General features: G+C 56.0%; 10 protein-coding genes across 10 annotated transcripts in view; 3 read left to right on the plus strand and 7 right to left on the minus strand.

Moving 5' to 3' along the window:
* The window catches only part of GGTG_12157 (CAMK protein kinase), a 4538-nt gene extending 3994 nt beyond the window's left edge, over positions 1 to 544 (plus strand). Inside the window, exon 3 of the mRNA XM_009230050.1 lies at positions 96 to 544. Within this exon, the coding sequence (XP_009228314.1) occupies positions 96 to 167 (72 nt within the window). The 3' untranslated portion in view covers positions 168 to 544. The remainder of the gene's footprint in view (positions 1 to 95) is intronic.
* A 965-nt stretch (positions 545 to 1509) lies between these two features.
* GGTG_12158 (hypothetical protein) lies at positions 1510 to 2272 on the plus strand (the record flags this gene model as incomplete). The annotated part of the gene is made up of 3 exons (XM_009230051.1): positions 1510 to 1702; positions 1802 to 1947; positions 2006 to 2272. 3 exons carry the CDS (start codon positions 1510 to 1512, stop codon positions 2270 to 2272), a joined length of 606 nt encoding a protein of 201 aa, XP_009228315.1.
* A 351-nt stretch (positions 2273 to 2623) lies between these two features.
* Positions 2624 to 3933, minus strand: GGTG_12159 (hypothetical protein; the record flags this gene model as incomplete). The annotated part of the gene is made up of 3 exons (XM_009230052.1): positions 2624 to 2877; positions 3014 to 3415; positions 3465 to 3933. The coding sequence occupies 3 exons, from the start codon at positions 3931 to 3933 to the stop codon at positions 2624 to 2626; spliced, it is 1125 nt and encodes a 374-aa protein (XP_009228316.1).
* A 582-nt stretch (positions 3934 to 4515) lies between these two features.
* GGTG_12160 (hypothetical protein) lies at positions 4516 to 5873 on the minus strand (the record flags this gene model as incomplete). The annotated part of the gene is made up of 4 exons (XM_009230053.1): positions 4516 to 4593; positions 4875 to 5129; positions 5195 to 5254; positions 5691 to 5873. 4 exons carry the CDS (start codon positions 5871 to 5873, stop codon positions 4516 to 4518), a joined length of 576 nt encoding a protein of 191 aa, XP_009228317.1.
* A 201-nt stretch (positions 5874 to 6074) lies between these two features.
* On the plus strand, positions 6075 to 7556 carry GGTG_12161 (hypothetical protein; the record flags this gene model as incomplete). The annotated part of the gene is made up of 1 exon (XM_009230054.1): positions 6075 to 7556. One exon carries the CDS (start codon positions 6075 to 6077, stop codon positions 7326 to 7328), a length of 1254 nt encoding a protein of 417 aa, XP_009228318.1. The 3' UTR covers positions 7329 to 7556.
* Positions 7557 to 7876: 320 nt separating this feature from the next.
* GGTG_12162 (hypothetical protein) lies at positions 7877 to 8845 on the minus strand (the record flags this gene model as incomplete). Its single annotated transcript, XM_009230055.1, has 3 exons — positions 7877 to 8155; positions 8245 to 8712; positions 8768 to 8845. 3 exons carry the CDS (start codon positions 8843 to 8845, stop codon positions 7877 to 7879), a joined length of 825 nt encoding a protein of 274 aa, XP_009228319.1.
* A 1509-nt stretch (positions 8846 to 10354) lies between these two features.
* Positions 10355 to 11588, minus strand: GGTG_12163 (hypothetical protein; the record flags this gene model as incomplete). The annotated part of the gene is made up of 2 exons (XM_009230056.1): positions 10355 to 11031; positions 11111 to 11588. The coding sequence occupies 2 exons, from the start codon at positions 11586 to 11588 to the stop codon at positions 10355 to 10357; spliced, it is 1155 nt and encodes a 384-aa protein (XP_009228320.1).
* Positions 11589 to 13159: 1571 nt separating this feature from the next.
* Positions 13160 to 15111, minus strand: GGTG_12164 (hypothetical protein; the record flags this gene model as incomplete). Its single annotated transcript, XM_009230057.1, has 2 exons — positions 13160 to 14872; positions 14959 to 15111. 2 exons carry the CDS (start codon positions 15109 to 15111, stop codon positions 13160 to 13162), a joined length of 1866 nt encoding a protein of 621 aa, XP_009228321.1.
* A 1276-nt stretch (positions 15112 to 16387) lies between these two features.
* GGTG_12165 (hypothetical protein) lies at positions 16388 to 19428 on the minus strand (the record flags this gene model as incomplete). The annotated part of the gene is made up of 6 exons (XM_009230058.1): positions 16388 to 16742; positions 17044 to 17901; positions 18300 to 18373; positions 18626 to 18645; positions 19151 to 19301; positions 19354 to 19428. 6 exons carry the CDS (start codon positions 19426 to 19428, stop codon positions 16388 to 16390), a joined length of 1533 nt encoding a protein of 510 aa, XP_009228322.1.
* Positions 19429 to 19575: 147 nt separating this feature from the next.
* On the minus strand, positions 19576 to 20695 carry GGTG_12166 (hypothetical protein; the record flags this gene model as incomplete). The annotated part of the gene is made up of 3 exons (XM_009230059.1): positions 19576 to 19665; positions 20087 to 20294; positions 20604 to 20695. The coding sequence occupies 3 exons, from the start codon at positions 20693 to 20695 to the stop codon at positions 19576 to 19578; spliced, it is 390 nt and encodes a 129-aa protein (XP_009228323.1).
* Positions 20696 to 21091: the final 396 nt, after the last annotated feature.

Raw genomic sequence — 21091 nt, forward strand, 5'->3', positions numbered from 1 at the left:
CCCCCACGCCTCCCATCTCAAAGCGTGAACGCCTTGGTACGTGATCACCAGTGGCGTTTTGCTAACCACCATGGCAACATTTCACCCCGCCGTAGGTCTGGTTCCAAAACCGTCGACAGAGGGAACGACGTGAAACAAAAAGGGATGTGGGGCTTCTTCAGTGTTAAATATGAGAGAAGCATGCACTGGATGGAGAAGACGGTGGGCGGCAGGAGCGACAACTGGCGGACAATACACATGAGTTCCCAACATACAAGGGCACACCGAGGGCACAATAAATAGGGAAGAAGAGGGCTGGTAGCAGTGACGGTTTAGGGTTGAGAGCGGGAAACGGCAATAGGAAACCTACGAACTACCGGCAGGTGGCTTTAGGCAGTCCCCTAAACCCTTTTGACAGCTTCCTAGGAGCCTACCTAGACACGCTCTAGCCACTCGCCACATCCCCTGTTGCTTGTTATTATATTACTGCTACATACTTCCAGGAATTCGACGCGCCATCCCCTAGACAACTCCCCAGAGTCTTGGTGGCGAAGTTGAGATTTCCGACGGCAGTAGAAGGCGTAAGAGGAGGCCGAAAACCCCTGCCGGCCGAGCGCCCAGAAAGCGTAGAGGAACCGACGAGCCGCCAAGGCGCCCCACTTAAGATCGTAGGTTTAGGTCTGGCTGCTAATGGCTGGGCACGACAGGGGAAGTGCGTTGTTTGTCTTTGCGGGCTGGTGCCGGAATGGCTCAAAAGCATATCGTATTCTACGGTCCAAACGTTAACGTTGCCGGCTACGCCGTGCCAGGGCAGCAGAGGTGGCGCTAAGCGGAGGGCGGGAAAAGTAACGGCGATGGCCTGGGTGGCGGCAGAGGTGAAGCCGCTTCTTGTCGTCGTCGAGGATGTCCGAAAGATTTTCAGCATACGTTTATTTCCATCATTCCGGCTCGGTACTTCGGGATTGTGGCATTTCGTGCCGCTGGTCGCAAGTCGGCCTGAAGGATTTTTTTTTCCCCAGTGTCAGTGTCCTACTTCCTGCTGCCTGGCCAGGGGAGTACCCACATTAGCGGGTGGAATTCCAGCTGTTAATGTGGACGTTAGAGCGCCTCCCCCGCTGTGGCTGAGGCTACTGGTTCACTAAAATAAGGTCGTGACATTGTCCCAACCGTATTAAAGCCACACCGTTATGAATGTAACGGAAGGAAAAACGAGGTCGTTAGCAATTGTTCATTCAACTTGCCGTCTGAACTGTTTCGTGCCGGCCCCTATCGCGTGTGGCTTGTGGAGTGAGAGGGACTGTGGACAGGCTGTGTACCTCGTTCACACCTAAATGGCCGTACAGTGGCTGTTGCGATTCAAAAGCAGGACTACTAACAACCAATTATTTGTTGCACGGCACGCTTCGCTAAGCGCCCATTCATTGGCCGCAAACGAATGAAGGCGGGGCTGGTATGCTTTAGCCGCGCCCGTCTCTCATGTTTGAGGTTCGAAATGTGGGTCTTGTTCGACCATGCAACGACCCCGCCCTTATGTTTGCAGCAAAGGCGATGATAGCCAACATTCTTCGCCGCCGCGCCGCCTTGGTATGCCTCAAGTCCACGGCGGAGGTCGAACCCCATCGACCCAAACGGCTCTTTTCCGCAAAATCGTCTGCCTTTCAACTAACGCCAGCCTTCAAGACGCCGACTCGCCGTTTGTGCGGGATGCCGGACTCTCTCGCGAGTAAGATTGCAGCGGTGCACGTTTCCCGACACAGAAACCCACCACGCATTAGGCGCAGAGCCTCTGCGGAGCCCGCGACAGAGCGGATATCTTGACCAGGACACACGCTCGGGCAAGCCCGGAAGAGACGATTCGGCGCGATAGTCGGAACTGATCCGCGGCCGCTGAAGCGAACACGATGGACAGAGGCGGACACGCAACAGCGTGGAGCTAAGGACGAGAACGCAAAGCACGCGGCGCACAAGGTATGGCTAGCAATCTTCTCGCGTGGAGAGTTTATGGCTAATGGAGCAATATATACAGGCGACTCTACAGCACCCGGAGCCCCAGGCTCCTGGAAAATCCACCTCGTTCCTCCGAGACTTTGTCGGATATCTCCATCGCGAACCCCACCCGTTCGTTTCCGAGTGGCTGGAGTCGGTCCCGAAAGCGCGCTGCCGGTCGGATAGCTATCTTTTCCGTTTAGCCGACCTTACGAGAGAGCTCAGAAGACCGGTGTCCGACATGGGTAACAGGCGGGATGCCGATGGGAATGCGATCCCGCCGACGCCGGCGTCTACTGAGGCCTAGTCGTACCGAGGAGATGGCTGATGCTGGATCGGGTGCGCCCATGCTTGGACGAGTGGGGCCCAACGATGCTTGCAATGTCGGCGTGCCGGGGCATATTCCCCGGACGGCGCTAGCCCGGGGGTTCGAACTTCGACCGTACCGTCGAATACGCCCATGATGCTATCCTCGCACATAAGGAACCCAAGAGTTATCCGCCACCATCGAGAACAGTAAGGACGCAGCTCCACAGAGCGTCATGCCAACACCGCCCATTCCTCTTCTCCGGGTCATTCCCAGTCGACAACGTTACGCTCCTCCCACTCCCAAGGCCTTTCCACTTGCGATCGCGCGCCAAAAATGCTGCTATTAGCTTCAGATGGATATGACCTGCGGGGTGAGCTTGGTGGCTTTCCGGTTGATATAGGTCCAGCCTTCGGTCCCGATATTCTGGGGACCGGTCGTCACCTCCTCGGAACGGGTGACGGCTCTGTTTCCTCTCTGGAGCATCTCCTTAACGCAGTCCCCGAGTGCCTGCTTGACATCTGCGCCCTCATTGGCTATCTTGCCGATCGCCTTCCCGACCCGGACGGCATCAATGAGTGCATTGACTCCTCCTTCGCCACGGACTAGAGAGTTATACCCGGTGATCGATTAGCAGGAATGTTTGCACGGGGGTTGGGGGAGGGGAACGAACAAGGAACCATGCAATGTGCTACGTCGTCCAGCAACGTCACCCTCCCCGTCGGCAGCTCCTGGATGTACAGCGACCGGAACACGAGCGGCGACTGCACGATGCCCGACGCAGCGGGTCCACCGTCTTGGCCTCCGCGACCCCGCGCGCCAGCAGCTCCTCGCGCCCCGCCGTCGCGTGCCAGGCGTGCCCGCCGCCGTCGACGGCGGCTTCCTCGTCCGGCCAAACAATCATCCAGTGGAAGTCGCCGCTGCTGCCATCCTCGTGGATGATGTTGGTGCCCATGAAGGCGGCCTGGCCGTCGGCGCCGGGCCGGGGCGGCCGGAGGACGTAGCCGGAGCGGCCAAGCTGGAGCTGCCGGACCATGGCGGCGCCAGAGAGGGTGACCTCGACGATGATGGAGGCCAAAGGGAGGGTCTTGGGCTCCACGCCTGGAAGGAGGGCTTTGCGCAGTGGAGGAAGGTAGTCGGTCACTGGCGTTTCACCGCGTTAATAAATGATGGTTGACTTTTTGAGATTCACTTGCGCTGTGGATGCCGTCTGCACCGACGACAATGTCGCCCTTGGCCGAAGTGCCGTCCGCGAAGGACACGGTGACCGTTTCTCCCTCCTGGGTGACTCCGACGGCCATCTTGCAGTATTGCACCGGAATGTGCGTCTCGAGATACCGCCACAGCAGCGTGCGGTTTGCCCTTACGACGGCAGTGTTGCTGCCGTCGTCCTTAACGCCGATCCGGGCGTCCCTGTCGTCGCTGGGGTAAAGGCAACCTCGGGGTGCAGCTTGAGCGCTTGGAGATGACTGGGTGCGGCGGAAGTCGCGAACGCTAGAACACATTGCCTTGGCTTGGCTTTCATGAACCGCGCGTTGGCCATGACCTCGGCTGGTTGGCCCCGATACCTCTTCGAAAGATTGATGAGCGGCTCCCGAACTTATGGGGAACCTAGTCCACAATCGGTTGAGCAACTTAGAGTGCCGTCCTATGATCTTCATGTGTCGCAGTAAAGATCCCTGCTTTCCATACCGCCTTCCATTCCTCCGCCATATGTGCAGCCTGTGTGCTCGCTTAAGGTGTGCCTTAACCTCCGCCGAGAGCGCATGCTGACGCGACTGAGCGTCTGGCTCTTAGTTTCATCTTGCTCTTTCTCTCGGCGAGATAATAAAGCTGCCAGTTAAATCGCACAATCAAACACCTTGGTTACCTCCATCGACGGCGGCTACCTTGCCCCACCACGGACAGCAGATTCCGCTTGCTGCCTTTCCTACATCGGGACAACCCCAGACGCCGAGGACCTCTCAATATGAGCAACAACAGACCAATCTTCATCACCTCAATCAGCCAGTGAACGCGGAACAGTGGCTTGCAAGGAATTCAGCAGCCCCTGTTTCCGCTTCTCACCAGGTCCCTGCGTTCAACGCAATGCTAAGCATCCAGCAACAGCAGCAAGCTGGCGCTGGTACCCCCGGAGGATCATCCAGCTCGACGTCCAAAGACGTCGAGCCGCCAGTTGCAATAAGCGAAGGACGCCAATCGAGGACACCCGAGGGAGGGGCTAATCAGTAAGAGTCATCTCGTTATCCAATCCGTAGGGCCGCCGGCATGCCAATGGTAGCCACAGGGAGGTTGGGTACACAGACGCGGTAGCGAGACATCTTTTTCGAAGCGATTAGTGGAGGAGAGTAGGCCTTCAAGAGCGACGGCGCGAATTCCCAGCCTCTTTACCTGCAAGTGAGCCACTTACGATTGGCTGACAGATTCCCAGAAGGGATGTAATGTTGCGGTCACGCCAGCTTTGTTGCCTCTAAGCTCAACTATTCGCGAGCGAGGCTCCGGGAAGCAGAGGGGGCTATGATCTTGGCGTGCGTTGTAACGGCGACACCTGCCGACCAGCAGCAGGATTAGGCGAGGACGCAAGCGTAGGTGGGTGACTTACACGCCTGGAGGCCATCCGGCAAATGTAGGTGCCCAAACGCCCGCCCGGCAAGGGTGGCTTGAGGAACAAAGCCGTATCCATTGGTAGGGTCGCCAGGTCTTGATTGGCCGTAGCCAGAGCCGCATGGCAGCCACGGGCGTTTGACTCATTCGGCTGCGGCCGTGATGTGTCCGGGAAGCTAGGCGAACAAACAAAAGGGCCTGCTCGCCCAACCGACTTCCTGGCAGCCTCGCCGAGCTTGCCCAATCGGGAGGACTACCACGCGTACATCGTCAACGTGCGGGCGAACAGAACTCACCCATCCTGCGACGTACACCTACACCGCCACGTATAGCGCACTCGTTAACGCCGGCGAGGAGCGGGCCGACAATCAAGACGACCTAGCCGTTCAGTCAGCCACGTATGTACCTTCGCACTGGAGGTGAAGTCGCCGGGCAACACCATACGACTGGCAGCTTAAACCAACCACGAACAAGAGTGACTCACCACCGATATTATTGTCAATTTTGTTGGAGCAAAAGTGCTGAAAACCGATGCGGTAGTTTCAAGCTTGTCTGGCGCATTCTCCTCTTTCCCGGCTGAGGCAATAGGTATAAAATGATCCTATTCTCTCGATCCACATTGCTGACCCTGACCCTCACATTATCCTCAGTTAGGAATCTGTTATACACACCCTTTCGACTGTTTACACGAACACGTTTCTGAAAATCCAAGTTCAATTTGATTTAGTGTCAACAAGAGGACAAGCAGTAAGTTATCCGTACTAATAGCCCGAGAATTTTATCTAACTCAACGCCAGTGGCTTGCTCGAGTAACAACCCGCTTGTCAACGAGAACAAGTGTAGCAAATGCGGAAAGAACTTCACCGGCTCCAGCAACACTTGCCAGTGCAACAAGTGAGCGAGGTACCGCAGCATGGTTGGGTTGGTTAAGCACTAGCCGCGCCCGCTTGGTGGTTTGCTTTTGGGTGGCGGAACGGGCGGGCGCGGGGTCACTCATTTGTGTACTTGGACAGCGATCTCCACTGTCGCAATGGAAACAACAAACGATTTGGTCGCGGATAGGCGGAATCTTGTCGCTCATTTAGTTAAACTTGGCTTAGTCTTGTTTCCCTCGCTCGAATAGCGCGTGCGCGCGAATGCACCGTCTCGTGAATATTTGCCTGAAGCCGTCAATAACTGGTCTGTGCAGGTTTTAGCAATGCCCCACCCCACCAGTTTTCTCTTTTGCCTGCTTCCGTTCCTCCTAGGACAGTCATGCTTCGCCCGCGAGATGCCTTCAGTTGAGCAACGAGATCTCGTCCCCGATGAGAAGATACTCTCTTCCATCTTCTCGGGCGCTCCTGGCGTCACGCTGACAAACTGCAACATTTTCTCAAACACATTCGACACTTGCACGTTTAGCATCCATCTCGACGTCGCGCCTTTTTCCAGCTATCCTAAAGATCTCCTCGTCCGCCTAGAAACATCGGGAAGTCGCTTGGCCGTCGTCGCATCTCTCCAGCGACTAGGGTACGCTCAACTACCCGATCTCGTTCCGCTAGTACTTGATGTCGGCACCACAACAACCGCGGATGGGAGACAGGTCGAGTACTCCGTGTCGGCGTATTGTACGGGAACAATTACGCTCGAGGACATCTGGGACAGAATCAGCCCAACCCACCAGCTGGAGCTAGTGGATTCGGTTGTTCATGCAGTGGAGAATCTTCAGAAACTGGACCGAAATAGCGAGGACGTTAGATGCCGAATGAGTACCCCCTGCCGTTTAGACAACGACGATTCGATCGGTGGACCACACCTTGGATATTTTCCGGACGTCAAGCAGTTCTTAGGCCGAATCCTTCAAGCGAGTAATCCAAGGCCACCTAATTGCACGCTTTCGGAGACCGATGAAGGCATCATGCTCGTGTCAGCATTTGAAGAGATAGGCCGGGTTGGATTTACTCACGCGGACCTTGATGATCTCCGGTATCATGCCGTCTTTTGCCACAACGACCTCGAGCCCCGCAACATCCTCGTCAGGGAAACATCGCCGACCGAGGACAAAAGCCCGCGTTACGAGCTGGCTGCTATCATCGACTGGGAAATGGCTGGGTTCTATCCGTTTGCCTACGAGTATGGAGTCAAGGATACCGTCCTCGGTTCTTCGAACCTGTCCTTCAGCTGGTATTCGTTATTCAAGGAGCGGACGTCATATATGTTGCCGCGAGCAGAGTGCCACACAAAGCTGATAAAGGCGCTCAGGATTATCGACGAGTCCAAGAAGAGAAGTATGACGCGAAACGTCGGCATCCGGGTTCAGGCTAAGTGGGTGGAGAGGCAAAACGTTGAAAGATCTTCAGAACTTCGTCAAGGCTGGGTTCTCAAAGCTGGGACTAAAGTTCCCGGGCCATTCACCAAGGATGACCAAGCGAATCTCGAGATCGAGGTTCTGAGGGAACTGGGCTATGTGTAGATTGGATGATACTTGAACAAATATCCTGCTCCTGTTATATAAGCGGATTCTCGGAGGAAGGGATGCCTGTTCATACTTCCGCCGGTACCTGTGAACTTGGCCTCTAAGAACTGCGTGTAAATATGCTACAGCGCCAGCAGCGCAGCCCCAAAACGACAAATAGCGCTGACCGTGCTAGGAGTTGATACGTAGATGTCTACGAAGCCAAAATATTGAGAGACGAGGGAGAGACGCTATGGTAGCCGGGGGCGACGCAATCATGGTCAGCTCCAGCTAGGTGCCCTGACTGCCGCTTCTGAGCGCCGGCGAGGTGCTGTCCGCATTGTTCAGGCAGAGGTGCGTCCAGTTTACTTCACCGTGACGCTGGTTGGCGCCTTCAGGAGGGCCATGGGGTTCGGCCCGACCGTCAAGGGCCTCGAGCGCAGGTTCATGCCTCTGACCAGGTGGAGCACCCCGAACGCCGTAACGACCATGTGGACGATCGAGCCCGTGACATCCAGCATCGTCGTGAGGGGCGACAGCATCAACGTCAGGACCGCGAGCGAGAACTACTCGGAGCTGGAGTGGATCGAGCCCATGTCGATGACCACCCACTCGACGGTGGTGAAGCTCGGGAACGAGATCAGGGGCAGATGGGCCGGCTGGATCGTGTGGAGAGCGGCGCGCGACATGGGGACCGAAAACGGGATGGACTCGGTGTGCCCCACCTGAGAAGGACGTTTATCCGCGACATCTGGCCCGATGTTGAAGATGATTACAAGAGGATGATGGAAGAGCTCAAGGAGCTGTTGGACAAAGGTCTCGCGAATGAAGGCATCCATGCTGGGCTTTTCGCGCGTGTCAAAGAGGTCGAGTCTGTCGACAAGTCGGTTAGGCGGTCGCCTGAGTTGATGAAGTCCTTAACCATTTTACGGACCTTCTTCTGGCGGATGGACGGGATAATCTCGTCGGCGCCCTTAATTTTACCTGAAAACTCGATGAGGAGAAGCCAAAGTTCGCCGGCTATTTGTGCAATGGGGTGACCCTTTCCGTGTTTGCAAACGGTCCAGTCATAGATCCACTTGCCCAGGGAGTTGGCGTCGAAGACGCTCCCGAGCAGCAGGATGGGCTGCTCCGTGGGGTCCCAGTGGGTCAACGAATATCCTTCGGGAGTCCAGTGCTTCCTGGCATCCTTTTCGGCCGCAGCCCGGTGTTCGGGCTGCTTGGGCTCGGGCGTTGAGTCCCGGCGGGGTTGACTCTCTCGAGGCCTTGACGTCGAGTGCGGGCGTCTCGGCTGCGGTACAGGCTCTTGCGGTACAGGCTTTTCGTGCAGTGGCGTCGAGCACCAGCGTCTCGGCTGCGGTGTGGGCTTTTTGCGCGACGACGTCGAGTCCCGGCGTCTCACCTGCCGAACAAATCAGTATACTAGTAATTTATTATACAAATTCGCGAAAACTTACATCGCAAGGTGAGGTGTAGACTATTGTACCGTACAAGCCCCCTCCAGTGTAGCGTGGCGACGGTAGAAATTCGCCCATCGTAGCCGCTGTTGACGTGAAAAGGCCGCACAGAACAGAAGGTGTTTATCAGCAGGAGTGCTCTCGTCAATTGCACCTTTGGAGGGAGCAGCAACGAAAAACGAGATGGCCTAAAAGGAGGCTGCCCATCGCACACGCCTTATCGGTTTCTGGCGAGTCCACCGACACCCAGCCCCCGACGTGCATACGCGACGCGATTACCAGGGCGGGATTTAAAGAAGCATGTACCCTTGGCAATCGCTGTCATAAGCGCGACAACAGGAACGACTGGCGATGGAAAGTCGAAGCGGAAGCTACTGAAGCGGGTAAGGGGTACAGTGCGAGGTTTCAGGGGTTACTTCTCTACATACACTGTGGTCAAACGTGAAAGGGGGCAGCCAACACATCATCCAACTTTTCCGACGGGATTAGCTGTTAGTCGCCTCCCCCACCCCTTTCACATAGGTACTTCTGGATGTGCTTGCCGAGTCCTGGGCGTAAATCACTCATTTCCAATCAGAACTGGCCACTGCCATACGCGTATAAGTGGCCCACCTTTGTTGGCAACCTGCTAAAGCTGTGCGGCCGTAGGTAAGCCCAGCCATCTCCCCTAGGGGGGCTGGGCCGCAGACTCGTCAATGTGAGATGCGAAGTAGGCAGAGGCACATGTCGTTCCGTCCCACTCCAACGACGCGCATTCAGGTCGACGACATGTACCTACGGCGACGATGGCTCATCCAGTGTTACATGGGGCAGGCGGATGCTATGCTTTGACTGCTATAGGCTCACACCACGTATCGGGTGGTATTTTTTTGCACCCCCGTTGGCTTGCTACCCAGCCACCCAATATTATCCGCAGGAACGGCAACTGGAGCAGATCGAAGAGGGTGTCGACCTAGAAACGAGGGGCAGGGCAGGCAGCAGGACAATAACACTGACGGGTTATTCCCGTTGCTGGGGGCCGACGGAGATATGCAAAACACGGAGTTTATCCATGGCTGGGTACGATCTACCTTGCGGCTTCCCTTTGCTGTTTCCCGAAATAGAACCCTTTCTGAATTTTCGCGTGCAGGGACATCCACTGAACTGCTGCCGGCCGCTGTCCCCCCTGATGCTTGGCGGGTTGAGGACGCTGTAAAGCTCCTGGCAGGCTGCAGCGCCATGCTCTTGCTCCTAGTCCCCTGGCGGCCAGAGCGTGATGTCGGATGTGCTTTGCTCAAGCCGGACACCATGTTGCTCCAGTGGAAGCAGAGGTACCCGATCCATGTTTAGCGCTCACAGCAAAGGGTGTCACATAGTTTGCGTGGATGAGGCGCGCCCCGCGGTGGCCACATGGCCATAAATTGACACACATTACATCGTAGATCTCTCCTTTTATTTTACAACATGCCCTTGGCGCCTTTCTCCCCCTTCTGCCCTAGAGTTCTGATTCGTACGGTTGCGTCAAGTCCAAATAAATAAACCGAAGTCGTATCTGCACGAGCCTGGAAAGGGTTTGGGGAATGGGCCCGCCCCTCTTATCAGCGCTGCTCATCCGGCGCTGCGGACCCGGGGCGCCTCTCTATACCGTTTTTCACTTCCAGTAGCAGCCAGGTTGGAAGTCAGGAGCTCAAACGGAAACAGACGCCCCCGCAAGTCAGCATGCCGTTTTGTCCCGTTGTCGATGATGAGAGGAAACGAGTTTCGAGGGGCGGAGGGTTCTGGAGAGCTGTTATCCGCGCGGGCGGCATTCCAAGTGACATCGGTTTTTAAACTGAGACGCCTGTACGCGCTCCCCGCCATGGTTTGCGGGGCAGCGATAGGTGGGGTGGTTGCTTGCGCGGCCGCCGGAGTCGGCTTGATCACCAGTATAGGGTTCTTTCTCGTAGCTGTCCTCGGCGCGGTTCTCGAATTATTTTTGGAGTGGTCGCGGTTCCGCTTCGTAATAACATCGGTTTTCAGATTGAGAGGCCTGGCCGTTTTGTGGAGTTTATAATACACCCACAAGCGTTGCACAGATGCTGTCCTTCTAGGTTTCGGCGCCACAGAGGTGTCGTCTGCGTAGAACAGTTCGCGCAGGTTCTCGGTACCGTGCTCTCCCCTTGGTTCCCCAGAGGCGTTTTGGAGACTTGTGCTCGAGCCATATGGCGGCGAGGATGGCCGGCTGTGCGCATACTCTTTGCGTTTTTGAGGTAAGAGATTCAAGCTAGTTGAAGCTCGAAACGCGTCTGAGATTACAAAACGATAATACATTAGTATCTGCTTTCAGGTCACACTTGGGAATATCCTGGCTTTTGATTCACTCACCTTGAGATGGACCAAGGCTAAGGTTGCACGGAGTCGTGGACACGTAGCTGCCTGCTGCTCCTGTCTTGGATGTCATAGACACAAGCCTGGCCATGTCTGCTGTGGCCACCACTGCTGTCCCCGTCGGAAGAGAAGTGGGCGGTTTGGCGGCATACAGCGAATTGTACAAGCCCGTGGGGGGAGCGTCGTGCGGTGCCTGCAGCTCGGTGGACTGCGTGTATCCCAGCGGATGCGTCGGGGTTGGGGCCAGGGCCTGAGTTCCGGGAGGAGCCGCTTGCGGACGAGGGGGTTGGTACGGCGGCCGCTGTGCAGAGGACTGGCCGGCGATGGCCCCGGGGGCAGGATGCTGCACCGGCTGCCTCTGCTGCCCCTGCATGGCAGCACCGGTCTGTGGCAGGCCGTAGGTGGCCGAGTATCTGGGCGGAATTCCCTGTCCTATGTGATACCCCTGGGCGGCCGGGCATTGTGGGTGGGCCATCTGTTGGTTCCACTGTATGGCATGCATTTGCGCCGCCGGGTGGTCATTCGTCCCGATCGGGAGCGGCTCGCTGTCGGCCAACAATGAGGCAACGGTTATTTTGTTAATCTGGGGTTGCGGCGGCAACGGCTGCTCTTGCGGATGCGGAATCGGCGTCGTCGTCGTCGGCGTGCCATCTACCCTATTCAAGTTGGACCGAGCCTCTAAATTCAGCGGCCTTGGGCTCAGGGGGCGAGCCCCCAGAGGAGCCAGCTCGTCCGCCGGGCTGTGAGAACGGTCCTTCCGGGGCGCGTCTTCCCATGTCGTGTTATGGTGCTAGAACATAAGAGCGAGCGATCAACAGGGTTTCGTCGCATAACATCGCTGTGCACGTAGCTCAGGCAGGCCGCGATGGTTGGCCGGAAATGGTTGGAAGGGTAAAAGCTCAGCACTAACAAACTCTTTTCTGCTGCATGCGCCCATTGCCCTGATCAGCGCAGCCTTCCCTGGGTCGCCACCAGAAGTTGTGAATGCCTTGTTTTTCAAGTTCCTGCTACCACGGGAGCTATTCGTGGGCCGTTTTCAGGCGCCTCGAGGTCCGGTGAGGACGGCGACGGTATAATGTCCACCACCAGGCGGGACCAGTTTTTTGGGGGTTATAAAGTTGCCGCTGGCTTCGGAAACCTAAGCGTAAGCAGTCAAGAGAGAGCGCCGTTGGAGCGATGGATTAAGTGTGGACAGGTGTGGCGCGGCGGAGATCTGTCGGGCGCCGGATTGTAGTGTGATTGTACTGCCTGGGCGCTAGTGAGGAGGGGTGCAGTAAGGAAACGGCTTGCGGGGTGGAGCCCGTGAATGGCCTCGGGGGATGGCCCTGTTTTGCTATGATGAGCCCGCCTGGCCGGGCAGGGGTGGGCAAGCGGCCAGGGGGGTGGCCAGGCCACTCACCAGGTAGGGCGACGGCAACTAGGCCGAGCAGCACGCACCCCTTCCCACCCTTCCGCTGGAAGTTCACCAAACACGTTGCATAGTTGGGTGGCAGCATGTGAAGACTTCCGCCAACAGGCGGTGCAGTTATAATCCGCTTCTCCAGCAAAACACGTAGCGCGTGGTCGCGTTCCTCGTTGCTTTTTACGCGTTTCCGCGCGCCCACCGCACTTTTTATTATGCAACCACCAAGACCTGCCGTCTGGCCGCTCACCGTACCGCTCGCGAAAGCGGCATGTTTCCGGCCAAAAACATGGCGTCTAATTACTTACGCATTAACCTCCCCACATGCCGCGGAGCCTTATGGAGGGGTGTAAGCCAGCCCTGGAAGCGAATGTTTGTTTGCCGCTACTAACAGATTGCAGCCAGCTGCTGCACAGTACTTTTTTAAATCATGCACCTTTGCACCTCGGGAAATCCATGCAACCACTTCCCGGAAAGGTGAACTGAGTGAGTCATTAAGCGGCGTAAACATTGCTCCAGCCACCCAACCTCTTTTTATTGCAGCTAGAGCTCGGGGGCAACCCTTTAGGAACGGCCAATCGTTTTGAGCGTTTACATCTCTGCCGGATAATGCATCCCACTGGAGAGCTGTATCAACCGGCAGGTCACTCCAAGCGCTGTCCTTCGCCCTGTTCTCGCCACCTCGATGACATGAAATGGAACCCCTTTTGGATCACGCTGTACCTTGGATGTTCGTGCCGGATCCACTTCGGTTCGGTTCCCGCAACAAGCGCAGCGGGCAACGCCAGCTGCCGGTCCAACGCCGGAGGCACCTCCTGGCGGCCTTCCACGGTTCCCTCCTGCTCACACCCCTCTCCAACGCCCCTGCGCCAAGGCTTGATTCCTTGCAGCCGGATCGATGGATCAAACGACACGAACACTATAGTTTGGCCAGCAGCGTAGCACACTGACCTCTCGTCCCACGTCGCCGAAACACGTTGCCCGGGTGGGCTGAAGACGTTGTAGAGCTCCTGGAGGGCAGCAGCGCCATGCTCTTGCTCCCAGTGGTCTGGTGGCCAGAGCGTGATGTCGGATGCCTTGTAGAGCCTGTGGATCTCTTTCTCTGGGTACAGAGGGTTGTTTGGGAGGTCCGCGGATGAAGCTTCGAGTTCTTCGATTTCTGATTCCAATCGAAAACGCCTTGACCCCGCCCTAAGACGAAATCGATTCTGATAGCGGCCGGTTGGTAAAGGGTCGTTGACCAAATCTAAGTAGGTCTGGCAGGATGGGTGGTAAGACAGCATAAGCGAGTTGTTGATAGTGAAAGTCCAAGGAGATGCGGCATCGTCACCAGGATGGACTTCGTAGGGGGATCGAGTGTGTGACTCTGTCGCTGAAGAGAACCCGGCAAGGCTGTCTGTCGAGGAAGCCCGCTCGCCTTCGCCAGAAAACCGAAGCTCGCTCGAGTAGTATGTCCGACGGTTTTTGCTGCTTGATTTTATCCATTCCTTACGACCTTCGACGATAGTTAGAGCACCCGTAGTTTCGTTTTTCACAAGCCTCAAAAAGGTCCAACGCTCATCGATAGGCCCTTCGGCATGGAACCTGCGCCAAATATCCTCAGGCTCGACAGTTTCGGCGTTCCTGGGTTTGGGCCGGTTGACGGGGAATCTGAGGTAGGTGTAGTAGGAAGTCCAGGCGATTTCCTCCCGCTCGAAAATGGCCTGGTTTGCGACGCAGTAGAAATGGCCATCGATGATTTCAAAGCAAATATTGGTGCCGACTTCAGAACCGACAATGTCGGTCAATCGAAGTTTGTGTTCAAACCAAGTCTCCTCTTGAAGGTTGCATCCTCGCACCTCCCAACAACGATGGTCGGTGTCAGAGGTGTCGGTGTGCGTGCCGTAATAGAGAAACTCATCGTTATTTCGAACGATAAGTTTGTGTGCTGATTCGAGTATGTGGCTAAATACGCGACCTTTGGCCAGGTTGACGATAATAATCCAGCCAGGGAAGGACTGATTGTGGCCATAGCGGCAGGTAAAAAACCCGTGAGAGTAGTGAACGAGACTGAAGTCGAAGTCTTGCCCTTCCTTAGGGATCGACGGCAGGCTTTTATCCAGCAGCTCGCTGACGCTGATGACAGTTTCCCACGGTACCGAGTTGTGGAGGTCAAGGACCCGCAGAAAGCTTTCGCTCAGGTAGCAGAGGACGCCGTCCGAGTAGAGGAACGATTCGGCAGCATCAGCAACCACGGCGACGAGATAGGGCGATGCTGACGAGACGGCATCCCTGCGCTTGACCAGTCTGCGCAGCTCCCTCGCGTACTTCTTTGTCTTGCGAGCTGACTGGCTTTCGGGTGCTGACGGCGTTTGTGACTGCCCACCGAAATTTTATCAGTTGCGAGCCAGAGCTGGCAAATACGGGAGACGTGGTAAGTGGCGTGGAAAAGTAAGTTGCTAACCTCAAGGAGCCTCTTGCATATGTTATCGTCGCGGACAAGCCATTGGAAGTGACGGCATGACATGGAAAGGCTGATAACTTCGTCCAAACCCAGCCCCCGGACAACATAAGAGATGATCTCCCATGGCAGGTCACGTATCGACTTGTTTCCCATCACTACCGAAGCGGACGATCAAATAATAAAAACTGCGGCGACCAAAAAGCGCGAGGTGATGGGCTCGAACCAGGCTGGCAAGGGAAGACAACGACAACAAAGGGCCTGCAATTGGGGTAGGGAAGTACTGGGCAAGCCTTGGGTTCGAGCAGTGAGCTAGATGGGAGGAAAGGCTCCACCATGCTGCCGCCCTCAGGTTGATATATCTACAGGCTTATCAAGGGCATGGTGGCTCAAGCACCCCATGTCAACATTCCGCGGGTAGCTGTATCATCATTCGGACATTCGGAGCTGGACATGCTGTGGCTACTTGGACGCGGTGTGTGCTGGCTTTGCATCTGCAGCAATGCGCAGAGCATCCTACCCCTTCTGACCTTGTTGAAGGATACATACTTACCCGGCCAGGTGGTCGTTAGGAGACACTCCTGGGGTGGCCGCCGAAAATGCGCCAAGCGGTGAAGGGGACCGCGGCGGCGTCGGGGCGGGGATTGCCAAAGGCCAATTATTCTCATGAGTGCAGTGAGGCCAGACGGAGGAAAAGAGGAGTTTGAGCGCAGGGGGGTCAAACAGAAGGAAAAGAGGGGTGTGAGTGCAGGGGTCGGGCAGTGACTCCTAGTTACAGATGAATACTGGAAGTGCCGAAAAATAATGCTGTGGTTGGCTCCCTGCTAGATGTAGGAGTGCCTCTATACAATTCAAAGTCTCTCCACCCCGAAACGCGTCCTCCCACCCGACCTGCTACAGTGCAGCCAGATCCAGCAATCGGCTTAGGGCCAGTGTTGGTGCCTCATGCACCAGACACTATCCGATGTACCAGGGACATTCGGTTAGGTTCATGCAGTCAGTCAGTGCGCATTCAGTTATCCAGTTCAAAATGACCCATCTAGTCTAGCCAACGAAATCTCGTTATCCAAACGCAGCTAAAACTACATCAATGCACAGACCACACTTTATTTCAACATCGAAAGCGACGTCTGCGCGTGGTCGATTCCATATCCTGCCTCATTTGCCGTCAAAGAAAGTTGGCCGCTTTGCTGAACGCAATCTTGCATGAATATGCTAGCTGTTGAAGTCCCTTCGCGGGCGGCGCCATTATGTTTGAACAAACTCCGTTAAATAACCTTTTATCATCGCTGCAGGACTGCAAGTTGAGCACCGCTGCTAGTGGAGGACACATCGTCTATTGGGGTTACGCCCGGGATAGACGTCAAACGCAGGTTGTCGTTGGCGTCAGCGTCTTTGCGGCTGCCCCACGTGGTCTAATGACAGGGGAAAGTCAGCGGTTTGTTTGCTGCCTCGGCACGGCAGCCCCCAAATGGGCCAAAACAAGAAATCTTACCACGTTCAGAGTGAATAGGGCGTAGAGCTTGATCAAGCCGTGGAAGTAGCCAAAGACGATGGATAATGGCAGGAACATGAGGTCCTTGGGGTTGCGCTTGAAGAGGCCCATGAGCTTGACAACCTTGGTGAAGGCGAAAAAGACGAGCATGGCGCCAAACGCATAGCACCGGTTCATATTATCCCAATCGGCCGTGCCCCACCATAGCGAGGCCAGGATTAGCGGGTCGAAAACGAAGGCCAGAGAGGTGAAGGTGGCGATGTGAAGCGCGTACGTCGACCAGGGCTGTTGTCTGTTGAGCACCCGCAAAGGTGGGATTGGTCAGAACGGCTGCTGACAGGCAAGGCCTTCTACGCGGCTGGCTGAATGGGAAGGAGCAGGAGGGGTGGTGATCGTGTGCTGGTGTGTGCTTGTGGCGCGCGCCTGTGTGCTTGCTGGAGTGTAAAGGGGTGCACCTGTGGTGGAGCTGATTTTGGGGGGAGGCTAAAGGTGAAATGATGGCCGGGGTCTGGTGGTGGTGGGTGTGGAGGTGGGTGTGGAGTGGGATTGGTTCAATGGATTCGGTGTTAGCATCGGCGGTTGAGCTCACTCACCTCCAGACATGGCGCTCTACAACCAGACTAGTCCAATTGCTCCTCCAGTTACTCCTGGCCCACCGCGAGCACTGGTACAAAAACTTAAGGCCGTATTCCAAGGCCGTCTCAACCTCGCACTCGCGCTCGTACTGGACCCACGTTTTCCATCCGTGGCTCACGAGCCAGCGCGTTACAAAGTTGTCGTCGTCGGCGTTAAGGATGAAGTCGCGCCACCGCTCCGTTTTAAACGAGTGCTGGAACGCGGGGTCCCGGAAGATGTCCGTCCGGTACGCCCCGGTGCGGCCCGACATGCACGACGTGCCGCCGTCGATGTTGTGCGTCGCCGAAATCTCAAAGTTGCGCCGCTCGATATAGCACGCCCCGAGCCAGTTGCTCGCGCGCCAGAGGATCGACACGCCCGCGTCGCGCCTGACCCTCTGGCACGTGCTTACGCCACCAATCCGCTCGTTCTTTAACGGCGCAAGGATCCAGGGCATAAGCGTTTTGGGCCACGTCACGTCGTCGTCCGCCATGATAGTGATCGGGGTCGTAACATAAGGCAGCGCTTTGCAAACCTGCAGGCGCTTGTTCGCCACGGGGATGCAAAAAATGCGGATCCTGGTCAAGTTCAAGGTCCGCGCGAGCTTCATCAAAGCGTCGAATTTGCTGGTGGTCGTGACAATGATCAGCTCGTACGGGTTGGTCGCGAGGATGCTCTCCAGCGAGGGCCGGAGCTCCTCGAAATTATGGTGAATGGTGGGTATGATAACCGTGACATCCTGTTCCGTGTATGTTGGTTTGCTGGGAATAGGGTAGGATTTGTAACTCCAGTGGCTGATGCAGTGCACAATGAGACGGACATATCTATGAAGGCTACTAGGAAGGAGTTGTTGGTCAGATTAGCTACTTGAAAGGGTGGTGCCTATGCTGGCGTTGGTGCGAACCACCGGCCTCCTAGGGGATGGGGAACTTGCAATAGCACACAGAACAAGTACAACCAGAAGGTTGGAGACTCGGGAGCCAGGCTCTCTGCGAGGCCCTCCCAGCCAAACATGCCCGATGATGATGGAGGGTATTCGCCTTGATGCTCAGCCTAGACGGGTCGGAATCTTGATTCTTGGAGTGTTTTGTAGTATCATTTGGCGGAAATGCTAGTCCTCGTGAGACGAGAGAAGTACCAGAGGTAGCGGATAGCAACACAGGGGCAGGATGGCGAAGACGAGGTGAGCGGGTAGCTGCTTTCCTTTCAAGTTCCGGGACTCCGAGGTACGTACTGGGTGAGAGAGGCGGAAAGAGTCCGCAGTGGAACTGTACGTGTACCGTACTGGAAGCTACCGCATACAGCGCGCTGCAGGGATTATGCATAACAAATGAAGCAGTGTTTAACAGATGGGTGGCTTATATTGTATCGACCGACATATGTCCGAGTGGCTGCATATTCACTGCAATAACATAAGCACTGTATCAAAGGTACCAGGTGGCTGACTGCGGCCTCTCAATGTCGGATTTCCCGGACAAGCCGCGCACTCCCTTCCTGCCTTGCAGCCCTAACTTATTGCACCGGCCAGTCATTGTGGCTACCGCCAAGGTAACCACACACCCTCTCACGAAGTTGAGAAGCTGGAGGGGAATGGCCAACTTTTTCCAAGTAGACATGCTAGATGGGGCGTGTGGGAGATTTGATTCGTTGTCGTTGTTATAGCATACATCCCCTCCGGCCGTAGCGGTCAAACCAAGCGAAGGAAAGATCTGAGTAGCTCACCCAGAACATCCAGAACACCCTGGTTCTAGTTCTAGATCCCCTGATTCTGGTTCTGGTTCCCCTCCCATGCGTCCCTCAAATCTCGCTCGACCATCTCGTTAACCTGATCCACCTCCTTCCGGTGTAACTCATCCCTCTTCTGTTTCTCCTCCAGAGGCTCTCCCAATATCCTGAACACTAACTCGAGACCGCCCTCCCCGCCCTCCGCACGATCCTCCTTAATGAGCCGCATCTGCTCGTCAAGAGTAGCACATAAATCTCTATGACAAGCGCTGATCTCTGGGAAATTGGAATCTAAAAATTCCCACGCAATCTCCTCTACCTCTATCTGGAACCTCCAACAGACACCATTCCAAAACGTACGATCCTTCCCCGTTATAACCCACTCCTCCGACGACACCTTATAAAGCCTTAGGGCACTATACGGCTTCATCTTCTCGGTGTCCATCTCGTTGCCCTCTTCGTTGGAGCAGATCCTGCAAGGGTTTCCCTGGAACGTGAAGTTGCGGCATCTCTGGGTCGTATGTTAGTCAACTGTTCCGTCAAACGGGTTAGGGCAGACTCACGTTGCAGCGCCAAACCCTAACGACCTCGTAGCCCCCGTAGATCAGGCCCGGCAGCTTTCGACTGGTGCCAGCCATGGCGAGTGGTGAGCGGCAATGCGTAAGAAGGTGAGCTGATGAGGGGCAACGAAGAAAGAATGTAAGACCAGAAACGGGAATTTTCAACCCTTTTATAGCTAAACGAATAATGGTGATAGAGCTTGTGCCCGAAAATTAAATCGGGGGTCAGGCAAAGATGACATCCCCGGTGCTGTTGCCCGAGTATGGAACGCCCGACGGCAGTGAGCTCACTCCATGGTGTAAATTGCCCGGGTTCTGTCGTCAAAATCACAAATTAGAACTTTCCGCCCTTCCCTGCTTTTGAAGCACGGGCAGGTGGTTGGGCGCATGCAAAGGCCAGGCTCAAAGCAGCTTCTATCACGGCCGCGACGGCTTAGCTGTGCTGCTAGCCAACGGATTTGGAAACTGACACCTCATCCGGCAAATGTAGCCGGCAAATGGCGAAGCCCAGGTGGTAGCGGCGGAAGCCGGGTCACCGCAGGGCAGCAAACTCGAACCAGCTGGCAGCCCGTGTTCGCTCCCTGGCCAGTGAGAGGTGGCAGGCTGCAGCCCTTCTTCGCCCCGATGCATCATCCTTGTATTTCCGCTTGCACCAGAGCGTGTGCAGCTTGGAGACCAAGTACAGCCTCGCCAGTCAAAACTTGTACCCCCATGTACTGCCTGGCAAAGGACTTACCATCGAAAACCATTGTGACGTAACAAATCGGGCGTTCGCTACCGATGACGAGACGGAGGAACTTTGGCCGGTGTACCTGCAACAGCACTTTGAGCGATGACAAGACGATAATGGGACGCTGCCAGCGTACCGCTCCGCGTGCCCGGCAAGCAACCATTTCAAACTGTGACCCTCCTTGCTTACTACTTGCACGGAAGCGATTCGTATCCTGCATTGGTGTTGGTCACACCCGGCGGTTCGGAGGTACTTGTGCCAACGTATCTCTTTCTGCGTGGTAGGGACTGTTGTGGTGTGAACCAGCAACGGACCGCGACCTGAGGACCGCGCAGCTGGCTGCGGCGTCTAGTTAGACTCAATCCGCCTAGCCTCATGGGGGTGGTCCTATAAATCTACACCTGGAAGCGATGTGACCATGCAGAGACAATATTGTGGACGAATTGTGGACGAGTGTTCGGCCAATGCGTCCAGGAAGGGCCCGCCCTGGCGCGTTCATGGCCTTGCTTTGCTGGCCGCTCACCGTACCGCCGATCTATGCAGCTCCTGCCTCGCGAAGCCGGCATGTTTCCAGCCGAAAACCTGGCATCCAATCACGCATCTACCTCCCCGCATGCTGCAAACGGAAAACGAAGCAGCGACATACGCTGCTCGGGCAGCCGTGATGTCAAGAAATCATCGCCAGCGTGTTTTCGGACACGTGTATGACGCATCAGGGGCGGGCTCGGGCAAACATCCTGGGTCCTGAAAAGGCTGTCCCAGAAGTGAGCCTTAGGGAGGGTGTGTCGGAAAGAACTCTCTTCCCCTTTGTAAGGATCACGCAGTGTTGCGCCGCGCCAAGCCTCTCGCGTCTGCGCGCCCACCAGGTCGTATCGTTGGCTGGCCGTCAATCCGCAACACAGCGGTGGCTGGGAGGGTCGACCTGCAGCACCGAACCGTTTGCAGGGTGGGAGGCAGCGTTTAGCAGCCCGTTTCGTGCTAGCGCGTTGCGCTCCCTACACGCCCTCACTG

This window comes from Gaeumannomyces tritici, assembly GCF_000145635.1.
Source record: "Gaeumannomyces tritici R3-111a-1 unplaced genomic scaffold supercont2.8, whole genome shotgun sequence".
NCBI lineage: Eukaryota > Fungi > Ascomycota > Sordariomycetes > Magnaporthales > Magnaporthaceae > Gaeumannomyces > Gaeumannomyces tritici.